The sequence below is a fragment of the Homalodisca vitripennis genome, chromosome 4 (assembly GCF_021130785.1).
Source record: "Homalodisca vitripennis isolate AUS2020 chromosome 4, UT_GWSS_2.1, whole genome shotgun sequence".
NCBI classification, from domain to species: domain Eukaryota; kingdom Metazoa; phylum Arthropoda; class Insecta; order Hemiptera; family Cicadellidae; genus Homalodisca; species Homalodisca vitripennis.
In genome coordinates, this window is record NC_060210.1 from 145,448,486 (window position 1) to 145,463,198 (window position 14,713).

The window sequence follows — 14,713 nt, forward strand, 5'->3', positions numbered from 1 at the left end:
CTTTCACTTTCTATAATAGAATTAAAATTTAGTACCTCCAGTTTATACTGTTTATAATATACGAATATCTTTTATAATTGTTACAATTATTTAACTATTTAAGTTTACTCCAATACAAAGTTATTTAATCTTTTCCTTACTAATTAATTTTAGTGTTCACAAATGATTTGGTGTCACTATCAGTGATGATGGCGTATTAATTGGACTGTATCCGCCCTCCAATTTGCTCTGAACTTTCACTAGTTTAAAATTTAATTAACAACCCAAAAAAACATGGCTGTTGATGAAATAGTGGTGGTTCAGAGTGAGACAGCAGTACCTTTTTTTGAAGTTGCTGTTGACACAGCATTGTCGTGGAGACTACATATTGATAAACTTCTGCAAAGCCTCAACTCTTGACATTAATAATCCATACATATTAAAATTATGCGGCAGAGATATACTCATGGACATGTATCGTGGATGCCGCAAAAGTGTTATGTGTTATGGATTAGCTGTGTGGGGTGGCTCAACCAAATTAGAAAAAATATTAAAAAGTCAAAAATATATCCTGAGATTAATTTTTTATTTTAACAGATTTAACTCTATTGGAGTATTGTTACTTACAATAACATCCTGAAAATTCATTAACTTCATATTTTAAACTTAACTATAAACTTTAGAAACATTTAAAAGTTGAATAATACAGGAAACTTGGGTTATTCCTTGAAGAAGTATTATGGCAATGTCCTCCCTTCCACTTGCATTTGAAGGGTGAGGCAGCCCATACAAGGTTTCAAGAGCTGCTATGAGGAAAGTAAGACACAAAATTACCAAGAGTCCAGTTATCGCTGCCTTCTGCTCCACCATAGGCCACCAAAAAAGGCAACCACACATAATCATTGGTAAATAAACTGTCCGCTAGTGTGAAGGCATACATTGTATACTGCAGCATACACTTGAAATGCGAATTCCAAGTCAGTGTTTTATCAAGCACAATATTCATATATTTAGTCTCACTGTCTAACTAGCCATAATTACTTATCTTAGAGAGGGCTTTGTCTTGATTAAAATATTTGAAGAGATATTTAACTTGTTAGCTGCATTCAACCTATATACATAAAACCAGAGTCCAACTGTTACTGTGCACCTGTTCTTCCTCACTGACTGACATACTCGTACTATGAAGAAGAGCTGGTCACTTTATTTGCAATAAATGATAAGTTGAAAAATGTTATAGCTGTCAACAATTAATAATGAACCAAATTATCTCAAACATTGACTTAGTAACTATCAATAAAGTTAATAATGTAACAAAACACTTACTTGCAGCTTACCGTTTCATTCCCAAATAAAAGATCAATGTAAGGCATCACTCTGGTCCATTCCGTCAAGTACCGTTCAGCTATATATGAGGCACTCAAATTCATAGCAAATGTTCCTGTACTCCTATTGTGTACGCATTGCGCAGCATATAGTACTGATTCCACACTGACTGGTAAGAAAAATCCCTGCAAACACAAAAATGTACTCAATATCACAAAATATATTTATTACAATTGACTCACCTGTTGAATTTCATGTGAATAAGTAATTTCTTGACCAGTCTATAGTTTGATTTACGAATATCTTAAGTCACAAATGTAAAACAGCGCTGATTCAACTTCAAAATAGGATACAACAATAGCTTCGAGAAGTCTGTGTTAATAAGGTTGATTAACATCAATTTAAATATCCATTCCGACTTAGTCAGAAGAGAGGTAGATTTCACATTTGGCCATCATTTTTATATGTCAAACTGAAGATGCATTATTAGTTTAGATGTTTCATTTGCACAGCACTGATGAAACAACAACTCTCAATGTGTGCAATATATTCCCTTAAAACAGTTCACTTGGAAACTTTGATAACGTTAAAGAGTTATCAAAAATAAATAAGAATAAGTGTTGTTTGAAATTACAATTTTAAGAAATGTGTCAATTTTGAGTTATGTTATGGAATACCCGAGATATATATATATATATATATATATATATATATATATATATAGGTATATGTGTATATATAAAACTTCAAAATAAGAAATAGGAAGATATTAATAAACAATTTCTATATTTTTGGTTTAAACCATCTTCAGGAAACCCAACCAAATATTATAAATTATAAATAGGACTTTAATAACATAATAAACGTAGAACATCAACGCAGAAAATCAAAATAACCACATAAATGAGGAAGGATTCTTAACATGTGATTTGATTTCACCCAGCCGAGATCATCTCTAGCTGGTTTATATCTTCCAGTTGAACCTAACACTGGGCACAGCAAATACCGATCTGTCACTTAAATCTGGGAAACCTTATAGATGTCCAGGAGCTGTACATCACTAATCGCAAATGTCGAGATTCTCGGGTGCAAGGGTAGTTCAATAGGTCTAGTCTACTGCAGGAGATGACTGTTGGAATTGGTGGGGTTCGTTCCCTAAGTATCAGATGTTCTTGCTAGCCTCAACAACGGTGTGCCACCCCCTGCCTGATTTGACTGGAGAGGCTGGTTCAGAGCTGGCCTTCCATTCTTCCGCAAGGACGTGACTTTGAGATTAGTGCCCTAATTCTTCCTTATAGATCTCGATAGGAGGTGGCCCTTACTCTCTAACCTTACCTATCCTGAATATCATGTCACTCCGGAAGCAGTGCTAAGGTCCTTATAGGAATAAGTACAATTTATAAGCTTCTTGTGCTAAGAGAAAAAAAATATGATTTGATCAATTAAATTTTATGTCACTTGGAAATTTTGATTTGGCGACGAGCTGATGTGCTTGTTCCATGGTTCTTAGGTTGTTTGTACTTAATAAATTTTGTTATATTTTTTCAATTGATTTCACTGAATATGTGTCTTTGAAATTGAAATTATATTTTGAGCAATGTGCCAATACAGGTTGCTCTGTCTTTTTATGTTTATATGCATACCTGTGTCGCATCAGAGAATTTATTGTTGAGCCAATGTTGCCTTAGGGTACATCTTGCTTTGAATTTGATAAACAATAATTTTTTTTATTCACAGGATGTTTTCAAACATTCTGTACAATTTTTGTGTAGAACTACTTATAAATGTTGTTTAGGTAGAGCACATGTTTCATACTAAATATCTGGCCATTCAACTGTTATGTTTTTTGTTCTTTGTACTTTTGTGTTCAGGTAATTTTGGATAGCTAAGATGTCTTTAAAAATTGGTGGTTTTCTAAATCTTATTTTTCGAATATGTTTGAAAATGTTCTTGAGCAGAGATGTCAATAAACTGTATGCTACTAGAAGAATATTGTTATTTTTATAAAGTCATGGGTGGTATTTCGTTAAAAACTTTGGATCATCATTATAAAAATGTAGTTTTATTTCTTAAAATACAAGATAGTGATTTAGTGTTCTATTTTGTTGTTTAGAAAATTCGAGGATAACTCCTGTTAGAAAATGCAGATAATAAGTTATCAATATATTTTGACATTTTTCACTGAATAAATTTTGGATTCTTTTTGTTAAAAGTCCTTGAAACGGATTTTTTGACATGGGAAAAAATAAAACTGTCATAATGTAGCCACTGAAATGTGTTAGTTTTTTTAATATTGATTTTAGTTTTCAACTTGTGGTTTCTAATAAAAATATCTATATCCAGAAAACTCACATATGAACCACATATCTCCCACATAAACTTTAGGTTGCAGAGAGTGTTCAGTGATTATATAAAATTTTGTAAATCTTTGTTACTATATGTCCATATCATGAAGATATCGTCAATGTAACGGTCCCTAGAAAAAGGGTTTCTATGGTTGGTTTTCTACAAAATCGTGTTCAAACTTACCCATGACAAGATTGTAGGTACAAGGAGTCATTCTTGTTATCAAGGCTGTCCCTTTTTGCTATAGATAAGTGTTATGTTGAAACCTAAGGCAATTTATAGTTAAAATGAAATGTATTAAAGTTAAAAGAAAATCTCGCTGACAGTACAGTATTTTTGGGGAGTTCGCTTGAATAATATTTAACAGAATCAATTCCTTGTTGGTGTTCAATATTTGTGTACAATGACAACACCAATTGTTACTAATTTAGTATTTTAAAAAGAGGTTGAGTTACATTTTTCAAAAAGTGCAAAAAATTATTACTATTTTTTATATAAGAAGGTAGATTTATTTAAACTTTTAAATGGTCATCAACAAATAAAGAAGTTGTGAAATAGAATTTATTGTTGACATAGTAAAGTTATTGATAATATGTGAAACAGTTTGAAAATGTTCAATTATAAATTCATGGTATTTCGATAATTCATGTCTATGCACTTCTTGATTTTGGTAAAGAAGGTAGACTGTTAGCTAATATTATGTTTGTGTTAATTACTATTGCATTTAACGATTTATGCATATAATTTAGAAATCCAGACACAGAATATTTCAATGCCAGTCCATTTAGTATCAAACTTGAACTTATACAAGCACCTAAAAAGAGGATATGACAATAGCAGTTGGCTAATTTCATGGTGTGGAAAACAAACTGTTTTATCCAATATTATTGTAATCTTCCTGTGTTTGACATTTTTGTAATTAGAAGTTGAAGTAAAAAACAACAAATGAAGTAATAAAAATTCCGTAACTAACCATAAATGGTGACAACAAAGAAAAAATATGTGTCAGTATTATCCTCAGTGTCATTATACTACTGCTAGTACTAGACATACCATTACCATGTTGAGGTAATACTGTCTCAAAAGAATTTAATTACTGTTCTTTAGTAACAAAAGTAATTAGTTATATGCCTTTCATTTCAAAAATATGGGCATATATTTGTATTATTGATAATATGTATTTTAATCGTAAAATGTTAGAAACCATTTTCAAAACACCTCTATCCATAATAAAAGAAAAACATAAATATTATAATTTTATCGAGGACATATAAAACTTGCAATTTATAAGGTAAACAAAAACTAGCAATTTTATTGTCTGTTTGTTTAACGTTGAACAGCTGACATCTGTGCATAGACCTAGTAGACATGCAGTGATAATAAGCAAACTAAAAGGAAAATCCAGTAAGTTGCAAGCTAATGAAAAGAATATATATTTTTCATGATGTGTTGATGCCAAATCTCAAATCCAATGATCTCATAAAAAGATTCAGATTCAAAACTCAATTGCTGAGATTCAACAGTCTGGCGAAAATGACAATGTTGCTAAGAAACAGACAGACCCACCACTTCCAGAATATCTTTTTGATCAATCACGTTGCTGGTTGATGGCCTAAACAAATAAGTGTTTACAAATATAACTTCAGAGACATAATTTTTCCTTATTTAAGATTTTTCATGAATCTTTTTACACATTATTCTTGAAAGTGTAGGCTACATATCATGACAGATATCACTAAAATACTAGTAAAAAATGTTTACAAGCTGTATAGATATTTACAGGCTATATATTTTATAATATACTTATGCATGCTTGTTATTTTACACAATTGTAAAATGTATTAAGAGTTCTTAGTTGCATAGAGTACTTAATAAATTTAAACACTGTGACAGCGTACAAATATTTCCTTGGTGTGGGATCAATCACATCTTTTCTAGTTAGAAACCTGTGATCTCAAATCAAATCAAAATTCTCTTTATTTATCTGTGTTCAGATGGTACATGAAATAGCATCATTTTTTTAACTAAAAAACTAAAACTATGTTAGAATTAAAATTTACGATTTAATAATGTATTAAAATTTAAATGTTGTAACTTAAGGAACTCATAAATACTTCTTAAGTGAATATAATGTCAATTTCATTAAATGCTCCTTTAAATTTGATTTGAATTTCTTTAAGCTATTTTAATTCTTTAAATCATTTGCTAATTTAAAAATAACTGATTTCTAGCATAAGTGGTCTTTTTTCAAATTCTTTTTTTTTACATCTGAATTACTGTTTGGAGGTTCTGAGGATTACTCAGCAGGAATAAAATTTATTTAATAATGAAGTAAATAATTTACAGAGTTGTGAAAGTCCAAATTACATTTCTAGTTCAAGGAAGACTCCTCTGATTGAAGGTGTTGAGTGGGGTTAGGTCAACTGCCCAACTAGCTCAGTTGAGGGAATGGGTTCAACTGAAAGTTGAATTCCTCTCCTATCCCCATCCTATTTTCTGTACAGTGTAAAAATATAGCAATGCAAAACAACATTAGTTTCAGTCAAATAATTAAACAGCTTTAATACGCTAAATGCTGGAAGTTTGATTGGAGATATATTGATTTCTATGATATACTATGAAAAATATCAAAATTGATTTAAAATTTTTACTTGTAATTCATTTAGATTTTACAAAACAATGCTAAGTATTTCAAATATTAAATTATAATACAATATCATATTTCATAAGACTTTATAAGAATTAAAAAAAAGCAATTTACACAACAATAACTATTTTATACTATTTATATTAGACAATTATAATGGAAAAGTGCTATTAGTAACACATTTGTAAAATAATATACTCCAATAATTGTAAGTAAGATCAGATACATCCACACAATATACTATTTACACTATGTTTACATTACTATTATAACTGCTAATCTATTAGATTAGAACTGTGCTTTTTTGCTTCCTCAATGACTGAATGTACTATCTGACGAATTGTTTCATAGTATACTCCAATAATTGTAAGTAAGATCAGATACATCCACACAATATACTATTTACACTATGTTTACATTACTATTATAACTGCTAATCTATTAGATTAGAACTGTGCTTTTTTGCTTCCTCAATGACTGAATGCACTATCTGACGAATTGTTTCACAGACTTCAATATTGGGAAACTTTACAGTAAGAGAGGAATTATACCCTGATCTCTCCCAAGGTGTGTCAAATGTGAAGTAACCTTTCTCCATTAAAATATGAACATACAAGTCAGAGAAATCTTCATTCCAGATCTGATGGATTATCATATTCTTCAATCCCTCCATGTGGGACTGATCAATTTCTGTGAGATGACGCACAACGATCATAACATTTTGAGAAGATTCTCTAAACAGCTGCTTAGTAACTTTCTCTTCAAGCAACACTTTAAAAGCCTTTTCACCTTTAATGGTGTTCAAATAGCTCTTTAAATCACCAGACTTCAAGAAGTTCACGACAGACCTTGTGTTATAGATGTGAATAGAAAGGTCAGGATCTGTGTAACCATCATACCACATTTTAATGTCTTGCCGGTGCAACTGAAATTTCTTGAAAGCATCACGCCCTAATAGATCATCAACTTCTGTTTCGGTTAGCCCAAAGAAAAGTTTGAAGGTCTCATCCTGAAGAAATTTTACACACTGTAAATTTTCAAGATCTACCAGCGGCTTCATGGATACACAAGTGGTACCTGTCAAGATCGTAGTGTTGACATGTTCATTATGGAGAAGTACTCCACTGAGAATGGCATTGTAAAAACCAAAGACTTCAGCAATATCTAAACTCTTGGTGAATATACTATCAAGTAATACACTGTCATAATCATCTATGAGAAGTATTACTTGTTTCCCGTGGTGACGTTCAAGAATTTGGGATAGTACGTACAATCCCACTGAAATCTGGATGGGTTTTAAAGTCTTATATTTGTCCTCATCTGTGTAGCTTTTTAATTCTTTGAGGTCATTTTTGGTTAAATGTGGACTATCAGTGAGATATTGGTGTTGAAGGAAAGTCTGGTGGAGAACATTACGAAAAGCCATTAGCATCGTCTCGTAATCGGTTACTGGAGAATTAGGCTTAAATGAACAATGAATCACTGGATGATTATTAAAGTGTGCCTTTAAAAGTGCCTCTTCTTTGTATATTTCTGTATTCCTAAAAACATCTTCTGCTTGTTTTTTATCCACAGTTTTACTAAGAAACACTCTGATCATGTCTAAATTTGTGGACTTACCAAACCCATCTGGGGCTGCAAGTATGAGAGTGTCTGCATTATTAATAAACTCTTTGATCAACATTGTTTTGTCAATAAATTCAGGAGATCCTCGAATCTTAAAAATATCAGCTGGCTCCAACATGGTGATGCAATAACTGCTCGGAGTAACAATCATCATTGAAATGAACACTAAGTAGATATTAGCCATATTGCAAAAATAAAAAAAATGTTTTAAAAACTTCTTTTCTAATGCATTATCACACCTAAAAAGCATTCAAAGTGATTTTATTCACTATGTATACACTTAAATTACATTTTAAATAATTATGAGTTTTCATGCTTAAAGTCTTCTTAATAAACATCATCAAGATTTAAATAAATGTGCTTATCTAATAAATTCATCTTCATCTGATAACTGTGTGATAGTAACAGAAAGAGGTTCCCACATTTTATACTCTGTCCACTATGGCTTGCATGATTCAGAAGTTTATGCATTCATTTAATTTCTGTCAAACTCTGTTAAATTCATAGAGCAAATTTAGCTTTAGGTTCAACAAAAACTGGGTGTGGTGAGTAACTAGTATTTAAAAAATGACTCGATGTCTTATTGAAATGGTAACTGATTGTCATTTACATAATCATATATTTTACCTACTTAGTAAATTAAGGGATGAACTATTGAATAAATTCTAGCATTTAATTCTTTTAAAATATTTTTGTATAGGATTAATATTATTATAATATAAGTTTGAAATATTTAGTATAACTATTTGCTGTAGACATTAGGCCTAAGTTTAAGCGAAGTGTGGTTAAAAACATGATAAACTAACAGGCTTTCATTTCACATATGACACGTGTTTTATCTAATTTTTAAATATACAAAAAATATTAACTAGTTCAAGATGATGGCTAATTTCCAAACTATTTTTATATGCATCAAGTTTTTCAATAATAACAGCAAAAGATTAATAGTTTTTTCTTATATTTAACACGTAAGTATGACAAAAAAACTATGTAGAGTTGGCAATTTTGCACAACAAATTATTTCATTATGTTTTTCAATGTTTACCTATGTACATCAAGAGGTACCTAAACAATTTATTTCCTAAATAATTAAGCAATCGTGCATCTGACAGGCCACAAGATAGTCTCAGGTACTTCTTTACGTGCAAACTCATATTTTACAAACCACCAAAACAGGCAAAAAATTTTTAAAAATCAGAAGGAAATGCATAGCAATCGGGTGCAGGACATGATTTATAAATCCAGTGTGTACCCGATTGGGTACATGACGGCAGCTGTGAAAGATTGCGTGTAACCAATGGGGTTAGTACCTGATTTTTATAAAAATAAATCAATCAGGCAGGACAAATGCATATTAGGTAAACCACATATGAATTTTGATGCACTACAATAAATTTTACCAGTGGATATAAAAGGAATAGAACTTATTTATTTAAATAAATTACATTATGAATAAATATGTAATTCCAAAATCTGCAATATTTTTAATGTCTCTTTCATATCTTTCATACTTCTTGTGTTTAAATATCTCTAAATTCCTTAGAACAATGTACAGCTGACTACAAGGTAGTGCATAAAAAATCAGCACATGTCGTTCAATAAATATACAACGGCATCTCATGATGCGGACCTTTTATATCCTACAGGAAATGCACAAATTTAACTAATCTATACAAATAGACACACAAGAAGATTATTGCAATAGGCAGAATTCTAAGGAAGGTATCTAAATCTACAAAATTACACATAAATTAATGTATTACTGTTTTGTTCCTTTCTTTAACAAATAGCCCACATACACATAGCACATTCATGCGTATATATAATAAGTGTGCCATTAGTCGTTCACCATCATCCTCCCTGTTCAACCCAACCCTTCCCATCATCCACCAGTCAGTGGACACATACATCAATTTACACCTCACACATAAGGGACTAATCTATATATTAACATATTTAGTACGTCTTGGGTTTCTATAAAATATAATAATACTTATTCAATAATTCACTGTTAGTTCTAAAGTTTGCATGATTAAACATGGAAATAAAACTCACAATTAGTTAGGCCTATTTATTTACATCTGACATATCTGAGTTGCAACTATTAAGAATACGAGGCGTGTTTAGAATCAAGAATCATTTTATTGTCGTCCCACATTACAATGCCATGACAAAGTCAAAGAAATTAGAAATTAGATAATACTAGGTTTAGCACTTATGGTCATAAGTACATGTCAGAAAACATAAAAAACTAAATTAAAATACAATGTCAATACTGCCTGATAACATCTCATCAACAGAATAAAAAGCTTTTTTCTTAAGCCATCTTAAAACAACATTTTTAAAAACTTTACACGTAATATCTCTACAGCCTAATGGTAACTTATTGAAGAGCTTTTTCCCAATATACAAATACATTTGCTGGGTTTTGGTGAGTCTAACATATCTTAAATCTAGAAGATCTTGGTACCTTGTATTATAATTATGAGCGACACTTCTCAGGTTAAAAACATTGAGATTTTCCTTTACATGTACCAAACATTGAAAGATAAAAATACACGGCAAAGTAAGTATACCGTGTCCTACAAAAGGTCAGTGTTTTAATAATAAGGTCAGTTTTTTTTGTAGCCACTAGTAGTTCGCACGCATACCGCAACGAGTGTGTGCGTCCTGTACCAGTACGTCTCGGGAACAACTGTGCTCAGTTTCAGCTCTGTAGCTAACCTGTATGGTCTGTTCTGTGGTTTCAAAATGTTTAAGATTATCAACTCGCCCACCGCATATGAGGTTTGCTAAGTGATATAGTTTTTGTCAGCAAGAAATCTGCCTCCTACAAAAATTCATCGACAGATTTGAAAATGTATAGTGATACTTTTATAAGCGAAAACAAAGTGAGTAAGTGGGTACAACAATTCAAAGATGGCCATGACAATGTCCATGATGAGGACAACTCCAGTAGTCCTTATTTGGTTACAGACGATTTGGTGGCTTCAGTTGAAGCAAAGATTCGTGAGAACAGGCGCTTCACAACAGGGCTTTCAAACAAATTCCTAATGTGTCGACATCAGTGCTTTATAACATTGTTTCTGAACACCTAAATTTTAGGAAACTGTGTTCCCGTTGTGTCCTGAAACTCCTAACAGTGATTAATGATTGTGATGACTAAATGATTCCTGACTGGTGGATGATGTCGGAAAGGGTTGGGTCGTACAGGGAGGGTGATGGTGAACGAATAATGGTACACTTATTATATATAGGCATGAATGTGCTATGTGTATGTGAGCTATTTGTTAAAGAAAGGAAAAAAAAACAGTAATAAATTACTTTATGTGTAATTTTGTTGATTTAGATACCTTCCTTACAATTCTGCCTATTGCAATAATCTTCTTATGTGTCTATTTGTATAGATTAGTTAAATTTGTGCATTTATTTCCAAAAAAACCAAAGATTTGAGTGTGCGATCTCGTTCTTAAATCGTTATCACAATCAAGGTAACAGCTTCTTGAGTCAGATCATAACTGGAAATGAAACATGGGTTTCGCATATCACACCCGAATCAGAGCAATAGAGCATGGAATGGAGACACACACTCGTCTGTAAAGATAAAAGTCAAACAGACCCTGTCCCAGTGCAAAATCATGGCATCTGTGTTTTGGGATAGGCATGTTGTTTTATTGGTCGACATCATGCAATGAGGAACCACAATCAATGCAGAAGCATACTGCCGAATCCTGAAAAAACTACAAAGAGCAATTCAAAACAAAACACACAGCATGCTAATAAAGGGAATAATTGTCCTTCTCCATGACAATGCAAGACATCACACTGCACGTCAGACCAGATTATATTGGACAGTTTTGTCTGGAAAGATTTTGATCACCCACCCTACAGTCCTGATCTTGTGCCAAGCTGTTCCTGCACCTCAAACAACACCTCACTAGCAATCGTTACAATGATGACGACAAAATGAAAACGGAAGTGAACTCTAGGTTATCGGAGCAGGTGACAAGTTTTTATGAAGAGGGCATTTTAAAATTAGTTAGAGATATGATAAGTGTTTGAACAAACTTGGTAACTATGTCAAAAAATAGAGTGAAGTACGAGGTGTGTTAAAAAAGTATCGCGAATTTTGAATTTTCGCGGGTAACGTACATTACAATTTTGATTTTTTTGTGGCGTTATGTTGGTACATATGTCTCTCACTTATGTTGACAATTTTGGCCTTTTTGAATGTTCAGTTAATTGTTGACAGCTGCTTTGCTTGCACGCGTTTTGGTTCGTCTTCGATTTTTACCTATTCAAAAAAAATTGAACAAAGAACCTGTATCAAATTTTGTGTGAAAAACGAAATTAAGTGCGCGGATGCATTCCGAATGTTGACTGTGGCATACGGAGAAGCTACTTTGGACAAAAGCAACGTTTATCGGTACAAAATGTTTTCAGAAGGCCAAGAAGATGTGAACGACGAAAAGCGTGCCGGACGCCTGAGCACTTCAACAACTGACAAAAAAGTTGAAAATGGTATTGGCCAATCGTCGAATCACCGTTAGAGAAATTGCCGAGGACCTAGGCATATCGATTGGCTCATGCCATTCGATTTTAATCAATAATTTGGGCATGAGACGGGTCGCCGCAAAATTCGTACCAAAATTGCTCAATTTCGATCAAAAACAGCATCACATGAACATTGCTAATGAGATGTTGGAATCTGTCCGCGACAACCCGAATTTGCTCCAGAGGGTCATAACTGGTGACGAATCGTGGGTTTATGGTTATGACGTGGAAACCAAACCTCAATCATCTCAATGGAAGCTGCAGCATGAAGCAAGACAAAAAAAAAACACAAAGTTCGGTCGAATGTGAAAGTTTTGCTTACAGTTTTCTTCGATTGCAGGGGCGTGATGCATCATGAGTTCTTGCCACAAGGTAGAATGGTGAATAAGGAATATTACTGCAAGTTATGCGCAATTTGTGCGAAGCGATCCGCCAGATACGCCCGGATTTGTGGAAAAACAAATTCTGCTTGTACGCGACTTCTTGGCAAAAAAACAACACATTAATGATACCGCAGCCACCGTATTCCCCAGATCTGGCTCCCTGTGACTTTTTCTTGTTCCCGAAACTGAAGAAGCCCATGAAAACGAATGATTGACGAGATAGAGACGGCATCGAAAGAGGAGCTGAACAAGATACAAAATAATGATTTTTTGAAGTGCTTCGAAGATTGGAAAAAACGTTGGCACAAGTGTATAATATCCCAGGGGGATTACTTTGAAGGGGACAAAATAGATATCCTTGAATAAATAAATAATTTTTGAAAATACACAAAATTCGCGATACTTTTTGAACACACCTCATATGTATTTTCTAAATATTAATTCACTTTTTTAAAATAACCTTTTGTTGTGTACTTATGTTCAAATAGACCTTACTTAAAAACACATCTTGTACATCAGTAAAGTAATTTCTACTATTGTCAGTGTTAGTACCACCAGTACAAGTTTTAATATTACTATCATTATCACTTATATGTCTCCTTAATTCTTCAGTTTTGGTGCAGCTGCAAAGTTCAATTTTCTCACTTTTTTTAAGAGAGCCATCTTCCCATTGATTCTTTTCTTCCGAAATTCATCTATATATGCTGACCCATGTAGTCTTTTCCTCCTATCCATTTCACTTTAATATTATTCATAAAAAAAAAAAAAAAAAAAAAAAAAAAAAAAGAAAACACGTACATCATCACTCAACTATCAGAAAATAACTAAAAAGAATTGTACGAGAATGTGGGTAATTAGGCAAAGCTGGTAATGGGAGAGGTGGAGTGGCAAAGACAGTGCAAAAGACGGGGGCAGGCAGATAGCGGATTGGCACATGGTACTTACACACAATCTAACGTCAGACTAGAGAGGTAGGCGTCGGCGCAGCAGCCGATTCACTCTAGAACAATATCTTTTTGATATACACAAACCTACATTAAGAAGCGCCGCTCTCATTCAGACAACCTTATGATGGCATCACTCATGAATAATATAACATAACTTATAATTATTTTATTGGCTTGTAAATATTTTATACCGAGCTTGAAAAATAAAATTAAAAACATTGCAACCCCAAATCTTGCCACCCTGTGCTTGAACACATAATAGTATGTGTCTAAATACGGGCCTGACAACATTAATACACTTCATAGTACTTTACTAATGTTAAAAGCTTACTCACCGCTACATAAACCACATCTGCTACCTGCAGCCTGTTGTGGTTTTCTTCCTTTTGAAGGTGATCGATTGTAAAGCAACTTGCTGCTGACAGGTTAGCGACCAATGTTCTTTCTGCTCCATTTTTTGTCAAAAGCACAGCACAGATACCTAGAAATTTTAGTAATTATATTTTTATGAATTGCTATATTACGAGTATATTAATCCATAATTAATAAACAAATACCTTGTTCTACATATTATTTGAGGGACATGTCAATAGATTATTTGAAAACTTGTTGAAGCCCATAATAACTAAATATAATTAATTATTATCAATGGTGGTGGTTCAGGTGTAATTTCTAAAAGTATACAGTTTTCAAAACACTATATTTTTTATCTACAATAATGAGCAAACTAAAATTTTGAAATAAATGGGGCTGGTTAAAAACAAACCTTATTTGGAACTTTACAAGTATTATCTCCATACTAGATAAAGAGAATTAAGATAGATAAATATTGCATTTCCTCTTTTAACTGATTTGTATGCATTATTTGTATAATAAGTTACTGTATACATTTTTGAACATTGCAT

General features: G+C 32.5%; 2 protein-coding genes across 4 annotated transcripts in view; both read right to left on the reverse strand.

Annotated features, from left to right (window-relative positions):
* The window catches only part of LOC124360261 (adenosine kinase 2-like), a 44,681-nt gene that overhangs the window by 17,457 nt on the left and 12,511 nt on the right, over nt 1–14,713 (reverse strand). For all 3 annotated transcript variants that reach the window (XM_046813705.1, XM_046813707.1, XM_046813706.1), the window contains exons 4-5: nt 14,144–14,289; nt 1,317–1,490 (exon numbers count right to left, since the gene is read on the reverse strand). In XM_046813705.1, the coding sequence (XP_046669661.1) occupies nt 1,317–1,490; nt 14,144–14,289 (320 nt within the window). The remainder of the gene's footprint in view (nt 1–1,316; nt 1,491–14,143; nt 14,290–14,713) is intronic.
* On the reverse strand, nt 5,604–8,566 carry LOC124360260. Its single transcript, XM_046813702.1, has one exon. The coding sequence runs from the start codon at nt 8,172–8,174 to the stop codon at nt 6,732–6,734; it is 1,443 nt and encodes a 480-aa protein (XP_046669658.1). The 5' UTR covers nt 8,175–8,566; the 3' UTR covers nt 5,604–6,731.

Coding starts and splice junctions, on each gene's coding strand:
- LOC124360260 (XM_046813702.1), bottom strand. CDS start 8,174: ATGCTTTTTAGGTGTGATAATGCATTAGAAAAGAAGTTTTTAAAACAT.